The 27,358-nt window shown below is 47.2% G+C and overlaps 1 protein-coding gene across 17 annotated transcripts in view; it reads left to right on the plus strand.

The window, feature by feature from the left end:
- LOC119955849 (dynamin-1) overlaps window positions 1-27,358 on the plus strand; it is a 263,367-nt gene that overhangs the window by 99,323 nt on the left and 136,686 nt on the right. For 12 of the 17 annotated variants that reach the window (XM_038782470.1, XM_038782483.1, XM_038782484.1 and 9 more), the window contains exons 5-11: window positions 2,669-2,767; window positions 4,774-4,934; window positions 5,868-6,010; window positions 8,167-8,302; window positions 9,589-9,656; window positions 18,064-18,202; window positions 26,968-27,054. In XM_038782470.1, the coding sequence (XP_038638398.1) occupies window positions 2,669-2,767; window positions 4,774-4,934; window positions 5,868-6,010; window positions 8,167-8,302; window positions 9,589-9,656; window positions 18,064-18,202; window positions 26,968-27,054 (833 nt within the window). Of the gene's footprint in view, window positions 1-2,668; window positions 2,768-4,773; window positions 4,935-5,867; window positions 6,011-8,166; window positions 8,303-9,588; window positions 9,657-12,668; window positions 12,808-18,063; window positions 18,203-26,967; window positions 27,055-27,358 lie in introns of all 17 variants that reach the window. The other 5 variants (XM_038782469.1, XM_038782474.1, XM_038782486.1 and 2 more) reach the window with 1 other exon arrangement.

Here is a 27,358-nt window from a genome sequence, read left to right on the forward strand (position 1 = left end):
GTTAGAGTGGATCTATTTCAAGCTCTGATGCCTACCAGCCTGACCAGCATGCTTCACTGGAGGACCTTTTCCACCGTAGAAGCAATGGCATTACTCAGACATTGAAATGAAAGGGTTCCTCAGTAAGGGCCTACTCGCAGCCACTGTTGAATTCTCTGGATAGTGTGGATTGAATGGCACCTTATTTCCTGCCGGAGAATTCCACCCTGCGTTCCATTCCTCAGTTTTGGAATTCTGTCATCTTGCTCATCAGCCCAGTCAGCGTTTCTTACTTTACCCGAGTGCTCCCTCGACTCCAAAGGTTAAATTACGAGAGATCACACAATCTAGGGCTATATTTGGAATGGTAGAGAATGATCTGGTCAAATTTTACAAGATATTAAGGGCAACGGATACCGTGATACAGAGAAACCGCTTCCATTGGTTGGCGTGTCTAGCCCTGGGGGGGGGGGGGAGTAGTCTGGAAATTTGAGCCAAAATTTCTGGAGTGCAATTAGGAAACACTTTTATGCCCACAGGGTAGGTAGAGATTTTAGACACTCCTCTGCAAACAGCAATTGGTAGATTTTTGTCAATCAATAATTTTAAGGGATTTGGGGAAAAGATGGGTATATGGAGTTGCGTTACAGATTAGCTATGGTTTCACTCGATGGCAGAACAGTTTTGAGGAACTAAAAGGCCTCTCCCTGTACCTACGTTCCTCTGGTTATTAAGATTTGCATCGATGCAGCTGTGTCTGGGCACGGCAAATATTTGAATTTTGGAAGAGTTTTGGGTTGGTGCTTTTTATTTTTATTTTTTGCAAACTCTCTGGATTTATTTAATCCAGGTTGTGGGACTGAGAGGAAGGAACTGGTAGTGCGTGTGAGCTGGGGGCAGTGCAGTGAACAACGCACTCAACAATTCTGAGTTGCTGCATATGCACAGGATGCAATTCAGCTCACTGCATTCACCGATTGCAAGTATTTCAGCAATTCCTTTCCTTAAAATGTATTCCGTCAACAAAAAATATATTTTTTTGTCTGGTGATTAACTGAGGCCACCATCATTATGCTTCGATTGACAACAATGTTTGCTTCACAGGGCGATGGAGGCAAGTTGACCCAATGCTACCCTTATGAAGATTGGGGCCCATTCCTGCTGTTTAAATTGTTGGATTATTTTTGTCAGAAACCATATGTCACTTGCTTCCCAGCCCAAATAATAGGCCCGAGACCTTCCCTGAGGATTCTACAGGTGCCCCGCCATAACCTGGCCACTGAGAGATGGGCAAGAGTAGCTAAAGATGATTTCTCTTCTCCTTCCCTCCATACCTGAGCCTGTGAACCTATCCCCTTCCTCATGATGGAGGTAAGGAACTTTGTGTTTGATGAGAGGGTGAGTCAAGTTACAAATGGGGCTGCAGAACCAGGCTGTAAAGGGAGTAGGAACTCCAAGATTATGGGGCCTTTCAAACTAGTAGCAATCAAAATACATTTGATTACTAATCAATTTAGTCACAATATCATCAAGGAGGAATTCCTGGAGTGTAAATAGGATGCTTTTCTGGACTAATACATTGAGGAACTAACTAGAGATGAGGCCATCCTCGACTGGGTATTGTGTAAGAGAAAGGAATAATTGGCAATCTGGAAGTGCAATGTCTTTGGGGATGAGCGACCATAATATCATAGAATTCATCACCAAGATGGAGAGCGACGTTGTTGTTTCTGTGACTTGGGTCCTGAATCTAAACAAAGGAATCTACAACATTATGAGGTGCAAGGTGGCTACTATGGATTGAGGAACGGTACTGAATGGAGTGACGGTGGATAGGCAATGGCAAACATTGAAGTCTTGCTGCAATTATACAGGGCCTTGGTGAGGCCACACCTGGAATATTGTTTGCAGTTTTGGTCTCCTTCTCTGAGGAAGTATGCTCTTGCAAAAGAGGGAGTGCAGCGAAGGTTCACCAGACTGATTCCTGGGATGGCGGGACTGACGTATGAGGAGAGATTGAGTCAGTTCGGATTATATTCGCTCGAATTTAGAGGGAGGATCTCCGAGAAACCTATAAAATTCTTTTTTTTTTATAAATTTAGATTACCCAATTATTTTTTCCAATTAAGGGGCAATTTAGCATGGCCAATCCACCTACTCTGCACAGTTTTGGGTTGTGGGGGCGAAACCCACGCAGACACGGGGAGAATGTGCAAACTCCACACGGACAGTACCCAGAGCTGGGATCGAACCTGGGACCTCAGCGCCGCGAGGCGGTTGTGCTAACCACTAGGCCACCGTGCTGCCCTTAAAATTCTTACTGGGCTAGACAGGATAGATGCAGGAAGGATGTTCCAGATGGCTGGGGAATACAGAACCAGGAGTCATAGTCTAAGCATACGGGGTGAGCCACTTAGGACTGAGATGAGGAGAAATGTCTTCACCCAGAGAATGGTGAGTTGTGAAATTCACTAACCTAAAAGACAGTTGAGGCCAAAACATTGCGGGAATCCCCCCGGATTGGGGGGTGGATGGTAAGTTGGAACAGGTTACTGAGTTGGATGACCAGCTATGATCATAATGGATGGCGGAGCTGGCTTGCTTGATTGGCCAAATGGCCTCCTCCTGCTCACATATTTTTACATTTCCTGCCGGTCTTTTCACTGAAAAAATCTTATTTTTATTCCAGGCCTGCGTACGATTGGGGTCATCACTAAACTGGACCTGATGGACGAAGGAACAGATGCTCGCGACATCTTGGAGAACAAACTGTTACCCCTGAGACGAGGTAAATGTTTTCAGATCGCCCCAATTTACAAACTGTTTATTGCTTTCTCAGAGTTACAGAGTGGACAGGGCAAACCTTTAATCCATCTCCTCGCTATAAAAAACCAATTCAAATTGAATCTAGCTTGTGGTCCCCACAAAAGAGTCACACTGGATCCGAACTGACGAGAACGGGCATCAGACCTGATCTCGGGCTTGATCTTAACCATAAGGATCTCTCCAATATTTGAGTTCTGGTGTGAGTATTTGCTGAAATGGATCAAACCTTAAGCTATAGTATAAATATTTATTATTCCTGTTCCCAGCTGTCGTTCTTGGTTCCACCATAATTCTCTGCTCTTTCTAACTCTCATTTTGGTCTGTCCTGTCTCAATCTGAGTGAAAAATCATTGACTGCAATCCCTCACAACTGGATTTGATTTTCCTTGTCTGAATTGACCCCTTTGAAATCTGGCTCGGATTCCAGACCCTGCCCCTGTCAGATACCTCAGCTCACTGTGAATTGTGTTTGCCGCAACACATGAGCCACCTTGCTGGGGGTAGACACCGATTCAACTGCCCCATCGTTAAAAACAATTGATAGTCCTATTTCCAATTGCTAGCTTGTCATAAACAAGAGCAAGATGTCAAAGAGGGAAACGGAAACTTGTCAGAAATGGCTATCCACTGCAGCGAAAAGTAAAAGCTAGAATTAGCCAACAAGTCTGTTCATGTTTAGTACAGATACCTGTCTCAGGGGAGGAGGCCGCTTTGCATTTTGTTGAGTGTAGCAATCTCGAGCACTGCCCTTGCTCCAGATCCCTCGCCAGGAATTCTCCAATTTGCTACGTCCTTAGATTCGTGGGCTGTGTCTCTGCGCTCGGAATTCCTTCACCTGGTGGCCTTTTAAACGTGGGACCCGGAGATGCTGCTAGGCCCCTGTGGGAACCGGCTGAAACACAAACACTGCTGGAGCAGGAACAAAAGTGAATCCGCACTGTCTGTGCGGAGTCTGCACATCCTTCCCGTGTGTGCGTGGGTTTCCTCCGGGTGCTCCGGTTTCCTCCCACGGTCCAAAGATGTGGAAGTTAGGTGGATTGGCCATGATAAATTGCCCTTAGTGTCCAAAATTTCCCTTGGTGTTGGGTGGGGTTACTGGGTTATGGGGATAGGGTGGAGGTGTTAACCTTGGGTAGGGTGCTCTTTCCAAGAGCCGGTGCAGACTCGATGGGCCGAATGGCCTCCTTCTGTACTGTAAATTCTATGAATCACATCACCGGCCACATCCCAGGGAATGAGAGGTCAACTGAAACATTAGCATTGGTTCTAGATTGAAAGACAACCCTTGTAAGATGATGCAATCATGTCAGAATGGTGAAACCTGACCGATTCTAAAGATTTGTGACTCTGATCATCCCCACTCCTCAAACACTGGGTTACTCATTTCCTCGATGCTGAAAAGCTTTCCCTGTTGAGCAAGGAAATATCAGTGAATGAGCCATTCTTCATCTGTTCTGGTGATTCTTATAGTGCCAGAAGTTCACTCAACCAACCATCTCTTCCCTAGCCATGGTTCAGGAAGACCTTGTTCTGGTATCTCCATAATCTTACCTGGAAAGGCAGTGTGCAATATTGGAAGTTTTCCAAGCTGATGAATACTTTGGACAGGTCACGATGTAAACACTCCTTCCATAATCTTCATACCGTGCCAACAGGGTGCTTAGTGCTATGAGGCGGGAGGGTTGTAATGGGCTTTCGTAACCCATACAGTGAGGGGTAGGGACGATGCACCCACCAGACACTGATATGCCCCAGGTTGTCAGCCTAGAATTAGGAGCCAGAGCTCTGGTTTCCAGGGGGAGGTCTGGAGTAGGATTGACCTTCAAATTCTGGCTTTACCACCGAGTCAAAGGTTCACTCTGTGAAAGGAAGGTTGGGGAAAGTAACACAAGCTTGAATATGTACTGCATGTGGTAGCAGTAGACCGGCCTGGCTTTGACTTCCTGCTTTCTTTCTATCTTTCGTAAGGTTACATTGGTGTTGTGAACAGAAGTCAGAAGGACATCGATGGGAGAAAGGATATCCAGGCAGCCTTGGCTGCTGAGCGGAAGTTTTTCCTTTCTCACCCAGCTTACCGGCACATGGCTGATCGCATGGGGACACCTTACCTCCAGAAGATCCTCAACCAGGTAATGCCAACTTCACCCGCTTGGCAATGGGCAAGCTGCCAGCTGCTGGCCTGAAATAAAAGCAGAAAATGATGGAAATACTCAGCAGGTTACGGCGCATCTGTGGAGAGAGAGAGAGAGAGAGAAACAGATAATGTTTCTTGTGACCTTTCATCAGAACTGGGAATAGTTAGAGATGTGGTGGGTTTTTAAAAAAGGGGGAGTGGTGGTGGTGACAGAAATGTCAATGTGACTGGATGGGATGGTTAGAGCCAGCATGAATGCAATGAAACCCCCCCAGGGGTATATCCGATCAGAGTTGACAAGGCTGCGGAGTGCAAAAACCTAATTTTGAATGAAGTTCATTAATAATGGGCTCGATTTTCAGCTCCGTACCATGGAGATGGGTGGCCGTGAGGATTTGTGCCGCCGGTATTTTTCCCGCGGCGGCAGACAGCGGCTGAAGACTTACCCCGCCCTTGAATGGTGGTGACCAATGAAGGGGAGTTAATGTCCGACTGCCAGGAATTTGGGAGTTGTCGTCTGGGCACTCGGGACATCTGGGACTAGGCCAGCTAGCCTCTCGTCAGCAGCAGCCAGCCAGGTTTTGAGGTCCTGGCTCCCTTCCCGCCTCCCTAGCCACAGTTGCTGCCAGGAGGAGCTCCACCTCCATGATGGTGGCCCGGCCTCTGTGGGGAATTTAAAACAATTTCAAGCTTCTATTAAAATTGCAGAGAGGGTTTAAGTTGGACAGTGATCCTGCTCTCTGGCCACTAATACGACAATTTGGAGAAAATCAGTAGCTAGGAGACTCTCTTTAGCACGCGTGATATAGGGTGTTGACATCTTGCCCAATGTGTCAGACTAGAGTGCCAGAGGCTTTAACACAAATGTAGGCCTATTCTTGGCAATGATTGTACTGTTTACTTCCATTTATCACTCTGTCTTTAACAGCAATTGACAAACCATATCAGAGACACCCTGCCTGCCCTTCGCAATAAGCTACAAAGCCAGCTGCTCTCCATTGAGAAAGAGGTGGAAGAATACAAGACCTTCCGACCTGATGACCCATCCAGGAAAACGAAAGCCTTGCTGCAGTAAGTACTGTTCACAGGATGTATCGTTAGCAATGGGGGGGGGGGGATGCATCGTTAGCAATGGGGTGGGGGGAGGATGTATCGTTAGCAATGGGGGGGGGGGGATGCATCGTTAGCAATGGGGTGGGGGGAGGATGTATCGTTAGCAATGGGGTGGGGGATGTATCGTTAGCAATGGGGGGAGGGGGGGGAGACTTGCCATGGAAATTTGTTTGAATTTAAATGAGGGAAAGGGATTATTCTCTGAGAATAGACCGAGTAGACGAGGCTGCAATCCCTATCTTCAATGGAGTTTAGAAGAATGAGAGGCGATCTCATTGAAATATATAAACCTCAGAGGAGATTGACTGGATGGATAGAGGGTGGGAGGATATTTTCCCTGGGTTGGTGGATTTGGAATACTGGGTCACGACCTCAGGTTAAGGGGTCAGCCATTAAGGACTAAACTGAGGAGAAATCTCTTCACTCGAGTGGTTTTGGAATCTCAGAAAGCCAGTGGATGCTCAGTCACTCAATGTATTCAAGACTGAGACTTTGGTTATTAAGGGATCTGGGGGTAGTAAGGGAAGGTGAACTTGAGTTAGAAGATCAGCAATGATCTTATTTAAAGCTGTTTAAAGGTCGAGCAGGCTTAAAGGGGCATATTGGGCCCCCCTGTCTTTCTATGCGCTTGATTGCTATATAACTTCAAATACTCTGCAGTCCTCCAACAATGGACTCCTGTGTCCCTCACGTTCCTGACCATCCATCGGTGGCTGTGCCTTCAGCTAACTAGGCCCCAAGCTCTGGTATTTTCTCGCTAAACCTCACCATCTCTCTCTCTTCCCTTAAGACTCATTAATGCTTGCTTCTTAGACCAAGCTTTTAGTTATCTGTCCCATTATCTCCTATGACCATGTGTCAATCTTTGTCTGATTACCATGGGACATTTTCCTGTGTGTTAAAGGTGCGATATGAAGGCACGTTGTTGTTGGTCATTATCAATCAGGATTCTGCTTCAGATCACTTTGCTTTGCTCACACTCGGCCTGTGTCGAGTTGCATTGGCTTGGCTCACCTACAATCCCGAGTATAGAGGGACTTCCATCTGAGGAAAGGTTGGACATGTTGGGTCTGTACTCCGTGGGAGTTCAGAACAATGCGAGGTGGTGCGATTGAAACATATAAACGTCTTAGAGGGCGAGACAGGGTAAATGTTTGGAGAATGTTTCCACTCATGGGAGAGTGTAGGACCAGAGGGCATAGTCGCAGAATAAGGGGAGCTCGTTTAAGACTGATTTGAGGAAGAACCTCTTCTCTCAAAGAGTGGTGAATCTTTGGAATTCTTTACCCCAGGAAGCTGTGGAGGCCGAGTCCTTGAATATTTTCAAGGCTGAGATCGGTACGTTTTTAATCAGAAAGGGAATTAAGGGTCACGGAGAGAAAGCAGGAAGGTGGAATAAGTGAGTGCAAGAGCAGCCATGATTTTATTAAATAGTGAAGCAGGCTCGATGGGCTGAATGGCCTACTCCTGTTCCTATTTCTTACGGTCTCTTCAGTTTAGAAGATTGAGGGGCTATTGGATCAATGTGTTTAAAAGATTAAAAAGATTCAGCTGGGTAGATGCTGTTGCTTCTCCTAGCACACCTCGTGGTGCGCAAGGCAGACTTTCATCTGTCCCCATGGCGAGGTTTTACCTGGAACTGTTCGCTAGTCTGTCATCGGAGGCTTGTAGCTTGAGGGGGCGCCACTCCGCATCAAGCGAGGCTGACCAGGAGTCACTCTCACTCTTACCACCTGCCATTGGTGTGGCACCCTTTACTCCTGGAATATAAACTGTGTTGTTCAAAATTTGGCATCTTGTGATTATCCTGATGTGTACAACACGAAAAGCTTCAGCAACACGTGTTTTTTCAGCAATTTGCTACCAAGTGCCAAAAGGCATTGAAAATCTGGAACACTTGTCCCCAAAATGCTGTGATGCTGGGACAACTAAAGCAGATGGAGGTCAACAGGTTTGTGTTAAGTAAGGGTACCAAGGGATAAGGAGCTAAATCATGGTACAACGAGTTGAGATACAGATCAGGCCATGATCTAACTGAATACAGTGCAGGCTTGAAGGGCTGAATGGCCTCTTCTTCTGTTCCAATGTTTTAAACTCTCTCTGTTCTTTGGCAGGATGGTTCAACAATTTTCCGTTGATTTTGAGAAGCGCATTGAAGGCTCGGGGGATCAGATTGACACCTACGAGCTGTCGGGTGGTGCGAGAATAAACCGCATTTTCCACGAGAGGTTCCCCTTCGAACTCGTCAAGGTAACTGGAGGCTTGGCAGCTCCGTAGGCAAGTTTAATCTGGAGCTGTGGACTACCACTGACGTTACACTGAGTCCCTGCTGTTTTTGTGTGTCAAAAATATTAAATAAGGATTTTGAAATACCGATGTGTTATAGTCTGGGTTGGTGAAAGAAAATCATTGACGTGTTTACTGGTCACAATATACATTGAGGCCCCCCCCTAGGCGAACAGGCTCCGTCAGCTAAAGTGATGGAGTTGGAGTCCTAACAGCTGATTTTGACCCAGTTAAGACCATATTAATAATGGGTTATTAGTTCAGCAACTACCACAAGCAGAATGAGTCATTTCTATCTCTGGGTCTATATTGGTGTTTAGTTGCCTGCTACACTGCTGCCGTTATCAGTCAGGACCATGCACTGTGACATTGTCTCATAATCTGCCTTATAGATTGGGCAGCACATTGAACCAGCAGGCTGAGTGATGGTTGACCCAATGGTGAGAGGGGCACTGATGGAATGGATATCTTTCTGTTGGTGTAAAGATACCAGGTGAAGTGAGTTTGTGCCAATCTTGCCCAGTTCTGTGACCCCCATAGTGCAACCTGTCCATCGCTAGCGCTGTATTTCAGGTCATCTTAAAGAGAAACACCAGGTAAACTGATCCTAAAATTCAGCTGCAGATGGCTTCCTTAAAAAAAAAAAAAATCCCAATCCTTCCAATGAGTGCAGGATCCCATGAAAGGCTTAACAACAGGCATTGACCAGTTTTCATACATTAACGATTCTAGACCACTAGGTTCACCATGCTCACCATGCTAGGGTAGACAACCTACAGCTCCCTCAGCAGACAGAACTGTTGTGTGCAGGAAGAAGGACTGGTTAATTCACCTCCAGAGATGGGATGCCATTTATTTATGGTGATAAAGCGGGAAAGTGGAGTCGATGATTATTTTATTAGATCAGTCATGATCTCATCGAACAATATGCAGTTTTCATAGACCTACCTTCTACTGAGCAACCCCCCCCCCCCCCCCCCCCCCTCACCCCCCCCCCCCCCCCCTCCCAAACCATGTCCTTGCAGTCTCGATAAGTACTCCAGGTACTTGATGGCCTTCACCTGTGTATCTTAACACTATCGGTAACATGTGACGCGTGGAGTGTGGAGTATCGAGGAGAATAATACTTTGGTGTAACACTATTGCAGGTACCAGCGGAGAGATTGGAGTTACATTTGGAGATGGAATTTGTACTTGCTGTGTGAATGGCCCCATTAAGAGTATCTTCATGTTATTTTCTTCTGTGACAGATGGAGTTTGATGAGAAGGAGCTGCGACGGGAGATTAGCTACGCCATCAAGAACATCCATGGAATCAGGCACGTATCTGTTATGGGCTTCCAGAAGGCGTGAATCCGTTAACTTTCAAACATGCTGTCTATCAGTTGGCACCTAACAGGAGACTTCCATCTTTCCCTTCCCCTTCCCTCCCCAACAAGATACCCCTGCCTCCACCCTTTTTCCCGTTGACCGTCGGAATCTCCTACACCTGGTATTGGACTGGGACGCGAATAGGATTCTGAAGCAAAAGCCTTAAATGACTCCGTATTTCCTTGACCCCTTCCCAGCTGAGCTGCCAGGTGGCAGAGACAAATTAACCCCCCCCTCCCCCCCCCCAACCCCAGGTCGTGTGGCAGTGCCATTCTTGGAACACCAATACCTCGGGGTGACTGTCTCCCCACTGCACCCCCCCCCCCCCCCCCCCCCCCCCCCCCCCCCCCCCACAACCACCACTCCTTTTTGGGGAGCACTTGGTATCTGCTTAGCGTGACCCCCATCAGGGGAAGACTCAGAGTAAATGAACGCCACAGGAGGAATTTCACCAAGAGCCATCCACTGCCCCCTCCTCACACAAGTGTGGTGAAACCCCTCCCCATTCTGCCATGCTGAAGATTGGGATTGTTCAATTGGACCATCACAGATTTTTTTTTTTTTTTGCAAATTGCCTAATAATTTTCATGGGGACCTGAAACACCTTATCGGAGTTCAGCTTTGCTCCATTATGTACAGATTTGAATCTTCAATTTTCAAGCTGCAGCAAGTCCAGTTTGGCGGACAATTGCCTTCCTTATAGTTTAGACTATCTGGGTTAGTAACTATCCTGATGGGATTAAAGCGTGATGGGTGTTACTGGCGTTGCCTGTACTGATTTGTAGGGGAGTGGGAGGTCTATTTGGATGAGAGCTTCTGTCCTCTCCACTAGATTGTCTCAATTGAGGTAAGGTGAACTAGGGGAGTAAATTTTTTTTTTAGAAAATATTTTCTTGAGGCATTTATAATTTTAACATTTTAAACAAAGCGTTCGAACACACATAAAAACCCCACAATACCATACCCAACTCCGCAGGCCCCCCCCCCCCCCCCCCCCCCCCCCACTGATGATGGTCAATTTTCCTTGAAGAAGTCAACGAACAGCTGCCACCTCTGAGCGAACCCCTGCAGTGAACCCCTTAAGGCGAACTTAATTTTCTCGAACCAAAGAAACCCTGCCATGTCACTGACCCAAACAGCCGACTTTGGAGGCTCAGAGTCCCTCAATCTGCCTCCGGGCGACACTCCAAATATTGCCACTTCTGGACTCTGGGTCACCCTCCCTTCCAGGACCTCTGACATGACATCTGAAAATCCCTGCCAAATTCCTCTCGGCCTCGGACACGCCCAAAACAATGTACATGGTTCGCAGAACTCCCCCCCCCCCCCCACACATGCCCACACCTCTTGCGTGCGTGCTCTCTCTCGCGTTTCCTTATTGTCCATGGATCAATGTGCTTTGTATGTGAGAGGTGTGTATTTTTACCCCCACAGTAATTGTCCCAGATTAAATAATTCCACTCACAAACTTTATGGCGAGTTTAAAAATAAAGAAGTTTATTTATTATCCCACACTTGCCCCAGAGGTTTAAAAATGGGAGTCTCACTCGCATGACTCACTCATTCTATCACTCACACAAATATTAGAGGCTTGACTAAGAAAGAAACAGCACCAAGTATAATTGTTTCAGACACCTTTTCATGGTAGGCCTGTAGTTTGTTGGATGAGTTGATGCTTTTAGTTGGGGTGATTGCCTTGTAGACAGAGGATTTTCAGGAAGCAGGATGTTGATTTCCAGGTGAATTGGAAGTTGGAAAAAGTTGTGAAAAGTCCTCCTGCTGCTTTCAAGGTAGTGCTGTTTATTACCTTGGTTGCAAACTCGACTGCCAGCAGGTTCAATGGCTTTTCTGATAGACTTTGAGGTTGGAAGTCTCTTTCTACAAGCAGCTTCTGTTGTTTTAAAAAGGAGACCGAAAGCATGGCTGTGTTTTTCACATGAGCTGTACAAGTCCAAAAACCCTTTGACCAGAGCAAGGTTGATTTAGGACCGAGCAGATTTAGGACTGAGTTGAGGAGGAACTTCTTGACCCAAAGTGTTTTTAATCTATGGAATTCCCTGCCCAGTGAAGCAGTTGAGGCTACCTCGTTGAATGTTTTTAAGGCAAAGATAGATAGAACTTTGTGCAGGAGAGGAATTGAGGGTTACGGTGAGCGGGCGGGTAAGTGGAGCTGAGTCCACAAAATGATCAGCCATGACCTTATTGAATGGCGGAGCAGGCTCAAGGGGCCAGATGGCCTATTCCTGCTCCTCGTTCTTATGATGGATAGACAATGCATTAATGAAACATTTACTGTTCAATGTAATATTGAGCTCCACTGAACTTGGTTGACCCTGGCAACAATTGGTTCATTACTGCGATAAGTTTCTGATTTATACAGAAATTACTCATTCTTTTTATTTTTGTTGCCTTAACAAGATATTTTGCAGGTATTGACCTCCTTGGGTTTCGGTCTGACCCAGGTCGAGGGCTCTTTTTGCTCTCTGCAAAGGCTTCCCTGTAAAAAAAAAAAACAGTTTGGCCCAGTCTCAACCTTGTACTGAAAGGGTGTGAGCGGAGAGGACAGGAATGTTTAGGAATTAGAATCCGGCCCCAATCTGGTCAGGCCGGGAGGACCGCTGTCAAGGGGAATTAGAAGCAGTTCTGAGGCTAAGGCTAACTACGTTGCTTGGTGGTGTAGGCCATATTCAATTCTGTACCTAACTCATGCTCTGCCTACTTGACGCTGACTCCAGTTGTACAAAAGTGTTTCACTTCCCCGGGTCGCTAATCCTTCACATGGCGAGTTCACTGACACCCAGAGCAGAAACAAAAGGACTCAAAGGGACTTAACTGAGCTCTTGAGAATTCTGTGATCCAAATTGGTCTCTCTATTTTCTAACGTTGTGCTTTTTTTTATTTCACTTAAAAAAAAACGAGATGATTGTTCAATACTTTGACGTTTTTCCTCACTTTGATAGAACGGGTCTTTTCACTCCTGACATGGCATTTGAAACGATTGTGAAAAAGCAGATCTTGAAGATCAAAGAGCCCTGCCTCAAATGTGTGGACATGGTTATCAATGAGTTAATCAGTACGGTTAGGCAGTGTACCAAGAAGGTAATTTGCTATGTCACATAGTCCTGAAAACTTGCTGCCTGCACTCGGATCTCCGGAACGTTCTCTGCAGAGTGGGCTTGGTTGTTTGGGCTTAGTGACTGACAGTAACCTGGCTGCGAAGCACTAGTTAATGTTTAGCATGCATGATCACACACCGAGCTCAGCCTCCTTGATTAATATTCACCCCTCTTTCCAGATGTAAAAACTAATCTCCAATTTTTAACAGAAAGGATTAGGTTAATACTGATCGCTTTTAAAGGATCTGCACGTAACTGCGAGTGATACTTTCATCTGAGCGCAGTGTTTTCCTAACCAGCCCCCTTATCTGCTATTTTTACAACAACAATCTGCGCCATCATAGCACCTTTTTACAAAGGTTAGTTAAAAAACACCCCAGGTAACTTGGTGAGAGTGTGAATAAAACAAAACGAAAATTGACACTGACCCGGAGCCCAGAAGGAAAACAAACGGGGAAGTAAGAATGGTGGTCCTAACTGCACCCCCCCCCCCCCCCCCCCAACCCTCTGGGGAGGAGATAGCAGGGCAGGTGCCCAAATTACTTTGGTCAAAAAGGCAGGTTTTGAGGCGTGCGATGAAGGCGGAGGGGGGAGGCGAAGTGCTCAAGGCGAGAAATTCCTGGCAGAGTGTAGGAAAATGGGATGTCGCAATTGGGGAAAGGTGCAGAGTTCCGAGCTGGAGGAAGGCACATGAATCGGGTGGAACGAGGCTGTGGGGTGGGGGAGGAGAAAAGGAGGGGGCGAGTGGGCCCAAATCACAAACAAACATTTTCAAACACAATTTGGGATTTATTTACTCATTTCACATTCACTGAGTCAAGTTTACGCTGTCTTGATTTTCTTCTTCAAACAAGACCAGTTGAGCCATGTTACTTAGCACTCTTTAAGTCCAAACACCTTCTGACAGCTGTTTAGACCCCAAAGTACCAGCTGGAAATAAGGTGGCATGTCGTGCATTACTTTGGTAACAGTGCAGCATGGGGATGAAGTGCAGAAGGAAGAAGCCTAAGGTAGGCCTCAAATTGGGAAATTACAATTACCGCTGCTAACTTCAGAAAGGTTCGCAAACTGCATAGGGGAACAGAATAGGGTGTGGAATCATGGCTTCAGTTCTGATATTTGCTTTGATTTTTAAAAACCTTTAGAACTAATCTCACGGCACGAATGCAAAAGGGAGGAAAAGAAATTAGACCTTTTTTGGGGGATGGGGGAGTGAAGGGATTGGGACCTGTTTCTTTCTTCCTCCGATTCCAGACTCAACATCAGATTGGCTGATCCAAAGCGTGGATGGAACCCCGCCCCCAACCTCTGCGCCGCCCCCAGACCCCCCCCCCCCCCCCCCCTCACCCCCATCAAGCTATTGAGTCAAACTGCCTCGAGAATCCCGTTTTCAGCTGATGCCAACTTTGGGTTTGAAATAGCACGTGACTGCACTTGTCAACATGGTGGTTTCCGAAATTCATTGAGGGATGGGTACAGGTGCCCGACAAACAAGTACTTAACGGTCAGATACTCCAACCCTCCATCTAATTGGAGGACTGTTTGTGTGGGATATTTACAGCGAACTGGTTTCAGCCAGCGCAGCAGGCAGTGTTTCCCACTGTAACACCTGGAATGAACTGGCGACGATCTCCACAGTACCACAGCCTCATTGATGTCGATGTGACTTTACCTTGGCTCCAAGCAGAGCGTGGGTATTTCCGTGTTGCACATAAGAACTTGGGTCTAATTAATCTCTCTTTTATGGAAATTATTGACTTGACATCGGCGTCAAGGGCGGGGGGGGGGGGGGGGGGGGGGGGGGAGGGAGGGGGGGGGGGGAGGGAGGGGGGGGGGTGGCGGTGAGAGAGAACAGGGGGGGTTGGTGAGAGAGAACGGGGGGGGGGTGAGAGAGAACAGGGGGGGGTGAGAGAGAACGGGGGGGGTGAGAGAGAACCGGGGGGGTTGGTGAGAGAGAACAGGAGGGGGGTGAGAGAGAACCGGGGGGGGGTTGGTGAGAGAGAACAGGGGGGGGGGGTGAGAGAGAACAGGGGGTGGGGGCAGGCCCACTGTGACGATCAACATGACGGAAGCTTCACATGATTCAGGTGTTACATGTTTTAATAGTGAACTATTGATATTTCCATTTCCCCGAGCTACAGATAGTGAACGCCTCAGTGCCTCCTCGGTGCTCCTCACTCTTCTTGATCTTTCATGGTCTATTGTTAAATCCAGGGGTGTCCCCACGTACATCAGAGCTGGAGGTAGCCTGCTGCTTTCCATGCCCTTGGCGGATATCCTCCGGAGGGCCCCAGCCAACTTACCGGTGTCACCGTGACACCCTGAAGACCACCTTGGTCTCCTTGGTGGCACGCCCTGGGTTCCCCTCCAGCGCTTCCTCCTCCCTGATGGTGCTCTAGCGCTCTGGTATCACCATGGGATGGGGGGGGGCAGCTGGAGTGAGTTGCAGAGACCTCTGAGTCATCCAGCACTGCCAGTCCCGGCGGCTGCCCATTGTTTTCCCTCAACAATGTCCCTCGGTGACTGGGCCACGCCAGAAGTGTCTGGGCAATGTCCATCTGCGTCTGGAACACATCCCTCAGCGACTGGGACATGATGTCGAGGCTCTCAGCCATGGTCGTCACAGACTGAGCCCATGCCCTGGGAACCGCCACTCAAGATGGAGACATCGCCTTCCAGGCTTTCCACTGGGGTTGCCACCCTAACAGTGTTATCCTCGGTGCTCCACATGGTTGGCACCTTCTCCCGCTACCGAAGCATTGAGACTCTTCCAATCGGCTATGCAGTCACTGGAATGTGCCTGCGATCCCCTCCTGTGTCCTATTATCTGCACCGGCTCTGGGAGAACCTTGTCCAGAGACCAGGCATTAGAGATGTGTGTCTCTGGGCTGTTGGAAGGTGGGGGTGACAATTGTGACGACTCGCCAATGGTCTCCTCGGAGCCCTCCTCCTCGATGGTCTCTTGGGTAGCGGGGGGGGGGGGGGGAATGACTCCGGGTGGCCCTGCCTCATCAGATAGAGATCCCACAAGTCAATGGACATGTGGTCAGTGAGAGGGAAGGATCATTTTGTCTGACCAGAACAATTCACTTGAGACAGGTCATCTGGGTGAAGGGGCATTGCTGACCCTACTGCTGGGCCTCAGACCTCCTCGGGGGAACAGGAAGTCCCACCTCGCATCAACAGCCTCGAGAAGCCTGGCCAAAGTGAGGGGCAGGTATGCGCGCTGCCATGCTAGTGTGTTGACTGGGAGTGAGTGGTCTGGGAGTGTTTAAAAGCAGCTTCCCCTTGTTAGTGAGGGATGTCGCTGAGGCATGAGTCAGGTGAATCAGATGGCAAGACAGCCAGTAATGGCGAGATTCACGTGGGGACACATTTCTGGAACTAAGTGCCACTGAATACGTGCCGTAATCTCAACAACACGGCCGTAGAGAAATACCTCGCCAAACATGCCCAAAATGACATTCACAAATGTTTCCGCGAACGTGCCCATATGTAGGTTAAAATCACCCATGATTACTCTAGCACCCTTGCTACATGCTACTTTCCTGTTTAGTGCTGTCCCCTATATTACTGCTGTTGTCCGAAGACATTTAGACAACAGCCACTAATATTTTCCATCCTGTGTTGCTCCTTTGCTCCACCCTGACAGATTCTACATCTTGACTTTCTGAGCCAATATTCTACCTCAATCTCCAAATGAGTCATTAAATACAAGAACCTATTAACCCCCCCCCCCCCCCCCCCCCCCTTCCCTCGATGTAGCGAGTTTGTAAGAGACTTGGAAAATATCGGTGAGAGTATTGAGAGTGGCCGAATGCGGGTTTCTGCTCAGTGGACTGCCCATGGTTGATGCACAAAGGGGATTTTAAATGTACGGGTCACCTCTGAGCAGAAGTCAGGCTTAAAAACTTGTCAGACATCCCAGCAATGCCACTTCTTTCTGCCAGATACGCAATGTGTATTTATTTGGTGTCTTTAGCAGAGTAAATGATCCCTTGACGTTTCTCGGGCATGTTATCAAATAAATGTTGACATCGAACCACAAGGGGATGTTAGGCAGGTGGTCAAAAGCTTGGTCAGTCGGAAGGAGCATCTTTAGGACGGCACGGTAGCACAGTAGTTAGCACTGCTGCATCACGGCACCAGGGTCCCGGGTTCGATTCCCGGATTGGGTCACTGTCTGTGAGGAGTTTGCACGTTCTCCCCGTGTCTGCGTGGGTTTCCTCCCACAAGTCTCGTAAGGCGTGCTTGTTAGGTGAATGGGACATTCTGAATTCTCCCTCAAAGTACCCGAACAGGCGCCGGAGTGTGGCGACGAGGGGATTTTAACAGTAACTTCATTGCAGTGTTAATGTAAGCCTAAATGTGATACTAATAAAGCCGATTATTATTCAGTATAATCGAAAGGGAGAATGGCTGAAGGAGGGAATTCCAGAGCAAGGCACTAAAATAATAGAATATATCCCTGCTCACAATCAGCTTGACTGTGGCCCTGTGATCTTGCTGAACTACCTGAGGCACATTCCAGGAGGGGGAATGGCTGGTTGCGTTATCAAAGGAAGGCTGTTTTGCACTGACGTTAAGTAGATGACACACGTGCAGAAGCCAAAATTAGTACCACCGCCTATCTCTTGAGGTGGTGTTGCACAGGGCCTAACGAGGACAGTATAACACAGCCATGGGGGTGATGCCTGCTCTTGCTAATTAGTGGTGTTCCCTGATATTCAGATCTAGTGATGGGATTGGTGTCACTGGACAGGAAGTTGGGCTGTTGACCACAAATAGGCTTATGCCAGTTTGCAGGTGAAATTCACGAGGTGCTCTGCCCACTTGTCATGGGTCCAACGGAATTATTTTGTGCACTATTGACAAACGTACCTCATGGTTTTGACGTGAACCAAGAAACCGTTAACTTGGTTTCCAATTCTGAATTGAGCACCTAAAGCTGATTGCTGCCTGGCGCCAGTTTAAAGGCTCCCAATTTTATTATGCGTTCAATATTCCGATGTGTTGGGTACTTGTTTGTCGGTTGGAACTCGTACTTCCCTCTCTTCCTTTCCCCCCTTCTCACCCCTCATTCCCTCCCCTGGTTTAAAAGCCTTTTGTAGGTAACCAAGGTCTTACTCTTCCTTTTGCTTTATGTCCTGTCCCCATGTCTTCATCCCCACATCCTGCTGCTCCTCACCTTCTCCCTTCACCCTCCTTGTTGTCATTTTCCTCCCACGATGCAATGCAGAACTGGGCTCTTCACCCCTGACCTTGCTTTTGAGGCTATAGTGAAAAAGCAGATCCAAAAGCTGAAGGAGCCATGTTTGAAGTGCGTAGATATGGTGGTGAGCGAACTCACTGGCACCATCAGAAAGTGTACCGAAAAGGTAAAAGGTCAAACCCTTCTCTATGACCCCCGCCTTTGCTCCATTAACTTATTTAACTCAACAAAAAAAAAGTAAAAATGGCGCCTTTTTCATTTTAAGGCAATGCTGACTAAGATTTCCTGGTGAATATTCCGATTTCATTTGCTACTCAGAAGGATGTCAGCTGTAGGATTAGACCTTTTGAATTGTTTATTTGGGCTGTGTGAGTGAGGCTATTTTTCAGTGGACAGACTCTGGGCCAATCTTTACCCCTTTTGTTTCAAAACTTTTATAGACGTGAACAGTTATTTTTCCAGTGCATTATTGCCCACTCCCACTTGCAATTTTATTTGCCCTTGGTTTTAATATTGGTTCGAGGCGTCTTGAGAAGGAACATGTGCGATTTCTAGAATTGAGCATTTTGACATCTCATTTTCTTCACCTCTGAGAAGGTGCTAGGGTTTTTTTGCCAAGTTGCTGAAGGCCATTTTTCTGTATTTTTGCACCTTTGTGCACCTTCTGATCTTTGCACTTTTGTGCATTCCTTCTAGAAGCCAGGAGACAGATAGGTCTTTAACTGTTCTCTTTTATGCCAAGCCGCTTGGCCAGCTTAAGCCATATTTCCTGCAGGAGTCTTCCTACACGTTTTGTGACATTACTTAACAATGAAACTGGGGCTTCTGGTTAGCTTAGCGAAGAAAATACATTTTTTGGGGGGTTTGACCTGATGGGGGTCATTAAAATTCTGAAAGGGTTAGACAAGATAGAGGTGAAAAAGAGTTTCCACTTGCGGTAAATTCCAAAAACCCGTCATTAATAAATCCCAAAGGGAATCTAGAAGAGGCTTTGTTACTCAGTGTGGTCATTACAGCCATGGATTGGTTGAGATGCAGAGCTTAGAGGTATTTAAGGGGAAAGTTGAATAAATACACACGGTGGAAATGTATATGTTGTGGGGTGAGATAGTGAAACTTGTTGGCGCATTAACACCAGCACAGAGCAGTTGGGTAAAATGGCCCATTTCTGTGCTGTAATATTCTAGATTCCTTACGCAGCCTCTAGTCTTCCTGTTAAACGTTTGGAGACCAACGTCTGAAAGTAGAAGTGCTCTAGACACGGTTTTGGGTCAGGATGCCGATGGACAAATGGGAGTCAGGACTCTGTCAGAAACAGTCACACCCCGCTATGATTCCCTTTCCCTGAAATGGCCGATTGCTGGTCAACGGGTCGACCCGCTATCAATTACAGATGGTGGAGGGGCTCTCTAAAAGCTGGATAGTCAACAGGAGGCCTTCTAGCCTGGAAGTGGAGGCAGCGGATGGTCCTGGTGAGAGACGACGCCTCCACTATGTGGAGCCCACCCTGCAACTTCAAAGAAGTTTTAAGGTTCAAAAATGGCTGTAACTGCTGGTGCACCATTATGGAGGGAATTCTGAAACCCGCCAACCTCGGGCGGATGTAAAAGCTTCCTTATTGGTACTAATTGAAGAAGAGCAGGGGAGTTTGTGCTGTCCTTAGCCATTGTGTTTCTTAAGGGCACGGTAGCACAGTGGTTAACACTGCAGCCTCACAGCTCCAGGGTCCCAGGTTCGATTGGGTCACTGTCTATGTGGAGTTTGTACGTTGTCTGCGTGTGTTTCCTCCGGGTGCTCCGGTTTCCACCCACCATCCAATGATGTGCAGGTTAGGTGGGTTGGCCATGAGGGGCTAATTTAGCACAGTGGGCTAAACAAATGACTTGTAATTCAGAACTAGGCCAGCAGCACGGGTTCAATTCCCGTACCGGCCTTCCCGTACAGGCACCGGAATGTGACAACTAGGGGCTTTTCACAGTAACTTAATTGAAACCTACTTGTGACAATAAGTTATTATTATTTTTATTATTATTATTATTACTAAATTGGCCCTTAAGTGTCCAAAAGGTTAGGTGGGGTTATGGGGATTGGATGGAGGCGTGGGCTTAAATGGGGTGCTCTTTCCAAGGGTCGGCGCAGACTCGATGGGCCAAATGGCCTCCTTCTGCACTGTAAATTCTTTGATCCTGTGACACAACAAGTTAATACTATCTACCACAAGTTCTCTTTCAACTTAATATTCACCCTCCAGTTTCTACTACAAATTGCTCACGGTTATTGAATATTTTATTAGCTGACTGGCCAACAACTGGATATTTATCTCCAAATCCACAATATTAATTGTCTTCTTTTAATTAGAGAGAAAATTGAAAACTGCCCTTACATTAAATACGTCAGCCGCTAAGAGTGCGCCAATTTTTCTTCAACGGCCACCTGAATCATTCAATCAATCCATCAGTTACAGGCAGGTTCTAATCACCTCAGGGCTAATCTCCCTCAAAAGACCAGCAACATGTCTTTTGAGTCCAGTGAGGCTTCAGCAAGTTGCTTCTCTGGGTTTCTGTTTTTGATACCACAGTTCCGCCTCCTTAAAACATACTTGCTCCCCTGGCTCAATCCGTGCCGGTAGTCTAACTTGCTCAGTGTTTCTTTTTCTTAGACGGCAGAACAAAGGCATCGTTTCAATATTGAATCGACGTTGTTGCGCCCATCAGACTCGGATTGTTGAATTTGCTTGGAGCTTGTGCGGCCCATTCTCTGACCAGTATGTCAGAGCCTTGAGCCGCCCCAGCTGGCCGAGAGGCACTGTAGAAGGGACCTGCTCCAAATCAAAGGCTAAAAAGTATACACGAGCGTGGTATTTGTGGATCCTGTGGGAGTACAGGAGTGCTACACCCAAACTCTATAGAACAAACGTGGACCACCCTTGCCTTCTGGTTGGGTCACAAAAGGTAGAAATGAGGAAGTTCCCCCCCCCCCCTCCTGTGATTAAATTAAACACGTCACACTCAGTAAGCCAAGGGACAGACAGTGAACCGCACCGACTTCTTTGTGATGCCACTGACTGCAGACCAAGCCAATGGGGCCTGCTCTTGGCCTTGTCACCAGGTGTGTGATCCCGGGAATGCCGTGCCCCACGGAGATCCTCGTGCCTTCCCCTGTTACGTAGCTTTGATCCTGGGCCCCGTTGAATAATACACGTGGCCCCCTAACAGCTGAATCAACAGGAGTTGAGGAAAACCTGGATTCAAGAGGAACCTTGTGCCTCAGAACACAAGGCTGAATTTGGGCTGAAAGGGTTAAATTGCGTGGTGGGACTTTTCTGGTCCTACCCGTTGGGGGCTGGCGGGACAACTGTCCGTGTCGGATTTCCAAGCGCGGGGGGAGGGGGGGGGGGGGCTAGTGGATGGCGGGACAGGAATATCCTGCCTATGCCCAGTTTAGGGGCTGTTTAGCACACTGGGCTAAATCGCTGGCTTTGAAAGCAGACCAAGCAGGCCAGCAGCACGGTTCGATTCCCGTAACAGCCTCCCCGAACAGGCGCCGGAGTGTGGCGACTAGGGGCTTTTCACAGTAACTTCATTTGAAGCCTACTCGTGACAATAAGCGATTTTCATTTCAGTTGCCCAATGCATCTGCTGTGGGGAAACCCACCCCTGCAACCACGGGGGATTGGCGTGCTTCAGCCAATTAAGGACAATGATGGGATAAAGAGGGAAGCTATTTCCTCTGAGGGGGGAATTGCGAATACAAGGCCCTTTGAGGTAAGGCATACAATGGTGATGCCAGGAATGAATTCCTTACACAAAGGTTAGTGGAAATTTCTTCCCCCCCCCCCCCCCCCCCCCCCCCAACAAAAATGATGTTTTGAAGGTCAATTAAAAATACATCTTTATTAGGTAAAGGGATTAAGGAATGCGGAACCTGGGCGAGTTAGTGCATTTAATGTGCAGATTGACCATTGTCTAATTGAAATAAGGAACGGGTTTGAGGGGCTGAAAGGCCTCTTTCCTCTCCTGTGTTTGCCAATTGACAATTCGTCGCTGGGCTCCAACAAGGAGCCTGAGGTCCATTCAGGAGGTCATCAAGGCGACCTGACAGCTGACATCTCATGAGAAAGCACTTTAAGCCAGCCAAGCAAGCCATTGGGCAAGGGGTTAGGATATGTTTGGTAATCCTCCGGTTGCAGCCTCACTGTTTAGATTAACTGACACCTCGGTGTTGCCTTGATCTGCTGTAGTTCAGTATTGCACCAATTAGACTAACTGGTTGCTTCACACTGAGGTCTCGTCTTTTGCTTTCCAGCTTCTCCTCTCTGGCTATAGTGGCTTTGGAAAGGAAATATTGGCCTTCTTTAGAATTTTGCTTGCCGTCCACAAGGGTTTTACAAAAATAGGTCTTGCATCCTCGGCCTCCCAATTTATCATCCACGAACGCCAAGTTGACCAATCTTGTCTTACCTTGTGTTATGGGCCAGGGCATAGAAACTCCAAAGTGTATTATGAAGCTCACCTGATCTATAACTTTTATGTTGAATTTGGCTAGGATGAGCACAAGAACCTTCACTTCAGGTGTGATTCAGCAGTCTTCCTAGGTGCTTTAATCAAAACAAGGTTTATTCAATTTTTATCAATTACAAACATAAAGATACCACACAGCTACAGTAATCTATGTATATAACATTTAGTGAATTCCCCCTTAGCTGTTCCAATTCAATAACAAAATCCCATAAACCGAAACCCTTGAATGGGACTTGACCTTTTCTTGAAATTCTGATCCAGTTCAAACCAGCAGATACAAACTCCTTCCGGTCAGCAACTATCTCTTTAAAGTTACCCAGGCAGTTAGCCACGCCCAATGTGCTTTTTACTGAAACAGATTTTAAAATGAAATCAGGGAAAAATGGGAAAACACTTCTTTCTCCTTCTGCAGTCCAAAGCAATCAAACTGAAACCTAAAAAAAAACCCCTCTCACCTGACAGCCACAGCCCAATGTGCTACAAGCCACATGATAAGAGACTAAATCTTTCTTAAAGGGACACTCGCAAGTCTCTTGTGACATTGATACTAATTTAGTAGTTCTAATCATGCCATTACTGTTAACACTGTCATTCTCTGAAGTAAAAGAGTTGAATAGGCTCACCGATCCTGGAATTGTATTGGCTTCAATGCCTTTGCTCAGTTGCCAAGGACCATGTTCACTCCGAGCTCTCTTCAGAGCCAGGTTGATGAGCAGCTCTGGCATTGCCTCAAAGAGACTTTAGCGATAATCTCACTGGGTGGGCTGGTTAGTTAGATGGTACTGGGTGGGCTGGTTAGTTAGACGGTACTGGGTGGGCTGGTTAGTTAGACGGTACTGGGTGGGCTGGTTAGTTAATCTGCTGGCCCAGGGAATAAATGGAACTCAGTCGGGGAGGCACCCTGCTCTTTTACCCAACGTGACCAGCCTTAAAACGGTGGAAAAGGTTCATTACAAAGGCCCTCGCCCCAAAACAAAACCCCTCACTGTTCCTGTCTGGAAGGTTCAATATTGGATCCAAGTCAAGAAGATGCTAAATGTGGAAGTTCTGCCTCTTGGCGATTTAAAAAAAAATTTGTAATTGAGTGAAGGATTTTAATATATCCCAATCAATATCCTGCTGTATTGGTTACACTGTCTAATGATTCTGAGCAACTGCACAGAATGAGTTATATACCTGCACCTTGAAAGAGGAGGGGAAAGGGAAAAGAGGTCACCAACCATGGGGAAAAAAAAACAATTTTATTCCCGTGCAGTGGTTAGCACTGCTGCCACATGAAGGCGAGGACCTGGGCTCGATCCCGTCCCCGGGTCACTTGTCATTGTGCAGTTTGCACATTCTCCCTGTGTCTGCGTCGGTCCCTCCCCCACAACCCAAAAGATGTGCAGGGTAGGTGGATTGGCCACCATAAATTGCCCCTTCATGTCTAAAGGTTTCTGAATAAAACTGAACAAAGCACATTCGGTGGATTGGCCATGCTAAATTTCTCCTTTGCGACCAAAGGTTAGGTGGGGTTATGCGGATACTGGGATAGGGTGGGGGAGTGGGCCTATGTGAGATGCTCTTTCAGAGCATCAGCGTAGACTCGATTGGTCAAATGGCCTTCTACTGCACCGTAGAAATCCTATGAAGGACAACAAGGCAGAGAGCAGACCTACCTAGCAAAGGCCTGCAGTAGGGTGGTATTATGAAAGATTTAGGAGATGGCTGCCTCCAGCCTTGTATGATATGCCCCCCTGTATCATTTCATTGAAACTGATAAACCTTTTTATTTTCAATATTCAAATTACTCCATTGAAATACCAGCAAAAGACAGTTGAATGAAGATGTTTGTCAACTCATCATTTCTAATCTCTCATTCTTCATAATCCAATAATTACAATTGTAAAAATAATTGCTTTGCCAAACGCTAATGATTCAAATCAGTGCGTTAATCTCAGCAAGTAATCCTCTGCTTAATTAATAATGAGGCGTATCTTGTAAAGGGGGCAAAGTGGGATGGTTATATTTAACCTCCTATGTGGCAGCACGGGTGGCGGAATGGCTTAGCACTGCTGCCTCACGGCGCTAAGGTCCCAGGTTCGATCCCGGCTCTGGGTCACTGTCCGTGTGGAGTTTGCACATTCTCCCCATGTTTGCGTGGGTTTCGCCCCCACAACCCAAAAATGTGCAGGGTAGGTGAATTGACCACGCTAAATTGCCCCGTCGTTGGAAAAAATGAATTGAGTACTCTAAATTTAAAAACAAAATATTTAACCTCCTATTTATTCATTGAATATGTGGTCTTACTCTGTGGACAGAAGAATAAGCTCCCTTGTTCAAAGCCATCGGTCAAACTCCTTATGGAACTGTCTCGCCAGTACACAAACCTTCAACTGGTACCTTCCTTGAGCAATGTCTGCTCATGAGGTTCGGATTGAAATGCGAATAATTTCCAGTGCAGTGTTGAGCAATCTGTGCACGGTTAACCATGAGTAAGAAAATGAATGGAAATGTCGCCGCGTAGTCTGCCCTCCCTGTGAGGGAGGGAGGGATGACTGGTGGTGATTTAACCGGAGGGTCACCACACCTCAGGCGAGGGGCAAGGTTGTGAAGGCGGGACCTTCATGAATAACCTCGGTAGCAGGAATTGAACCCGCGCTGACGAGCCTCGCTCCGCATCACGAACCCGCCACCCAGACGACTGAGATAAACCGGCCCTGGGAAGAGTCAGAATGTGAGGGATGGAGCTTTGGAGAATAGGATGGGACTCGTCCCCTCGGAGAACGGAAAGTCCGAGATTATTTCTTTCTTTTTCTTGTTTCATGGGATGTGGATGCCATTGACAAGGCCAGTGTTTGTTGCTCGCCCTGTGCCTTTTTGTCAGGGTGATTTTCTGTTTAAAAATGTGATTGAGTGCGTGAGGCTGATTCGACAAGCCTTCCCCAATTCTGTTTCTGCTCCTGAAGGGACAGGATTGCAAGGAGGGAGGCTGGGGGGGGGGGGGGGACACGTCCAAAATGCTAGACAAATTGGCATTGACAGATTTTACCGGTGCGAAGAGAAAGCCGGCAATTGCCAGCGTAGGGCGATGTAGGGGAGCCCAGCTTTGCTGCTTACCTGCCCATAACCTCATCTCCACAAATTGTCATTGAGTGCAACAAAGGGAAACTGCGTCATTCTCCAACCCTTATTGAATTAGGAAAAGCGGAGGTTTGGGAAGAAAATTTTCATTATTGTCCAAGGCCCAAGCTAAAACTTCTCGTGAGGCCAACATTGCCTTTTTAAAAACGTATCTCGATCGTCTATTTGTTGTCATTTACATTGTATACTAACCTGTTCCACTCCTAATTAATCCCCAAGTGTTATTCTCTGTAGCTTGCATGGCTGCCTGCTTGCTTGCTTATGTTGTGTGTGTTTTCAATGGAATTATAACCAGTGGAAAACAATTGGAGTGTCTATTGCTTTACAGTACAGCATTAATATAGACCGCAGAGCTGCTCCATAAAACTGACGTATGCAAACAAATCGAAGCCCAGATAGAGCTGTGGGCTGATCTTTATGTTTATACCCACAGTGCTGCCCTCAGAGCTGCAATGGCCCCATTCCAACAATAGGATGTGAACATCTAGATTCCCGTCAAACAAATTTGCATTTTGTTTCTTTTATTGTTGCTTCTATTCCCCAGAAGTCAGACTAACTCATCTCCTGCTCTCCAGCTAAAATTCTGAACAGATGGCTCATTCCATACTCATCCCTACACCCACCATTGTTGTGACTGTGTAGCCGGCTGCTCACAACGATGGCTGGAGAGGAGGAGGAGGAGGGTGTGTGGGGGGGGGGAGACATAGTTTTCTCCTTTACTTGGAGCATGGGGATGCCCCGTCAGGCCTTCTTCTGATGGGATTAGGGACAAATTGGCACAAACGTGTGTCCCATACCAATCTACTTGCCTCATCTCCAGTCCTCTGTGGCATGGTAGCTGTGCAGCAGATCTTCCCTTCCAACAACTTCCAGTGCTGTCAAGGATCTGGAAAATTGGTGCAGTGCTGTCAAGGATCTGGAAAATTGGTGGTGTGACGAGAAGAGAATGTCTTAAGTCCTTACCATTTTCATGTTTGTCCAGCTACCAGGCATGGTGAAATCAGCTCTGAGAGTGACATAAAGTCATGCTGAAATATTGAATTTTCCAATTTTGTCCACTATCGATTTGCCTGATTTCTAAGTATGAATAGGCCTCAACTTTTGCCCCGCTGTACTGCCCGATGCTGCTGGTAGAATCTAGGCTGAATCAATTGGACTGAATGCACTGCTCCATTCAGTGCCGTAATGTGTTGCAATGTGCTCCTGTGTTAGCTGCTTGAGTGTTGCAAGTTACCGGGGAAAATGTACTGGCCTGTTTTCCACTTGTCTACCGGGTTCTTTGTTACAGTTGGGACAATACCCACACTTGCGGGAAGAAATGGACCGGATCGTGACCACTCACATCCGAGATCGGGAGGGGAGAACAAAGCAGCAGGTATGAAATCCGGAACGACCGGAGTGATTTGTCTTTATTGTGTAATGGCTCAGCATAGGGTGGACTCAAGCTTGATCATAGATTGATGCAAACTGGGAGGAGACCATTTGGCACATCATGCTCATGATGGTAAAGTTATCCAATTGGTCCCACCCCTCTGCTGCCCCCACCCTCTCTTCCCCCACCCCCGCTTTCTCCACAGTCCTGAAAAGTTTCTTTTCCTTCTGCTCTTTTGAAGGTTGCTGTTGAATCTGCTTCCACAGTCCGGAGAGGTGGTAGCGTAGTGGTATTGTCACTGGACTAG

The sequence above is a fragment of the Scyliorhinus canicula genome, chromosome 21, assembly GCF_902713615.1.
Source record: "Scyliorhinus canicula chromosome 21, sScyCan1.1, whole genome shotgun sequence".
NCBI lineage: Eukaryota > Metazoa > Chordata > Chondrichthyes > Carcharhiniformes > Scyliorhinidae > Scyliorhinus > Scyliorhinus canicula.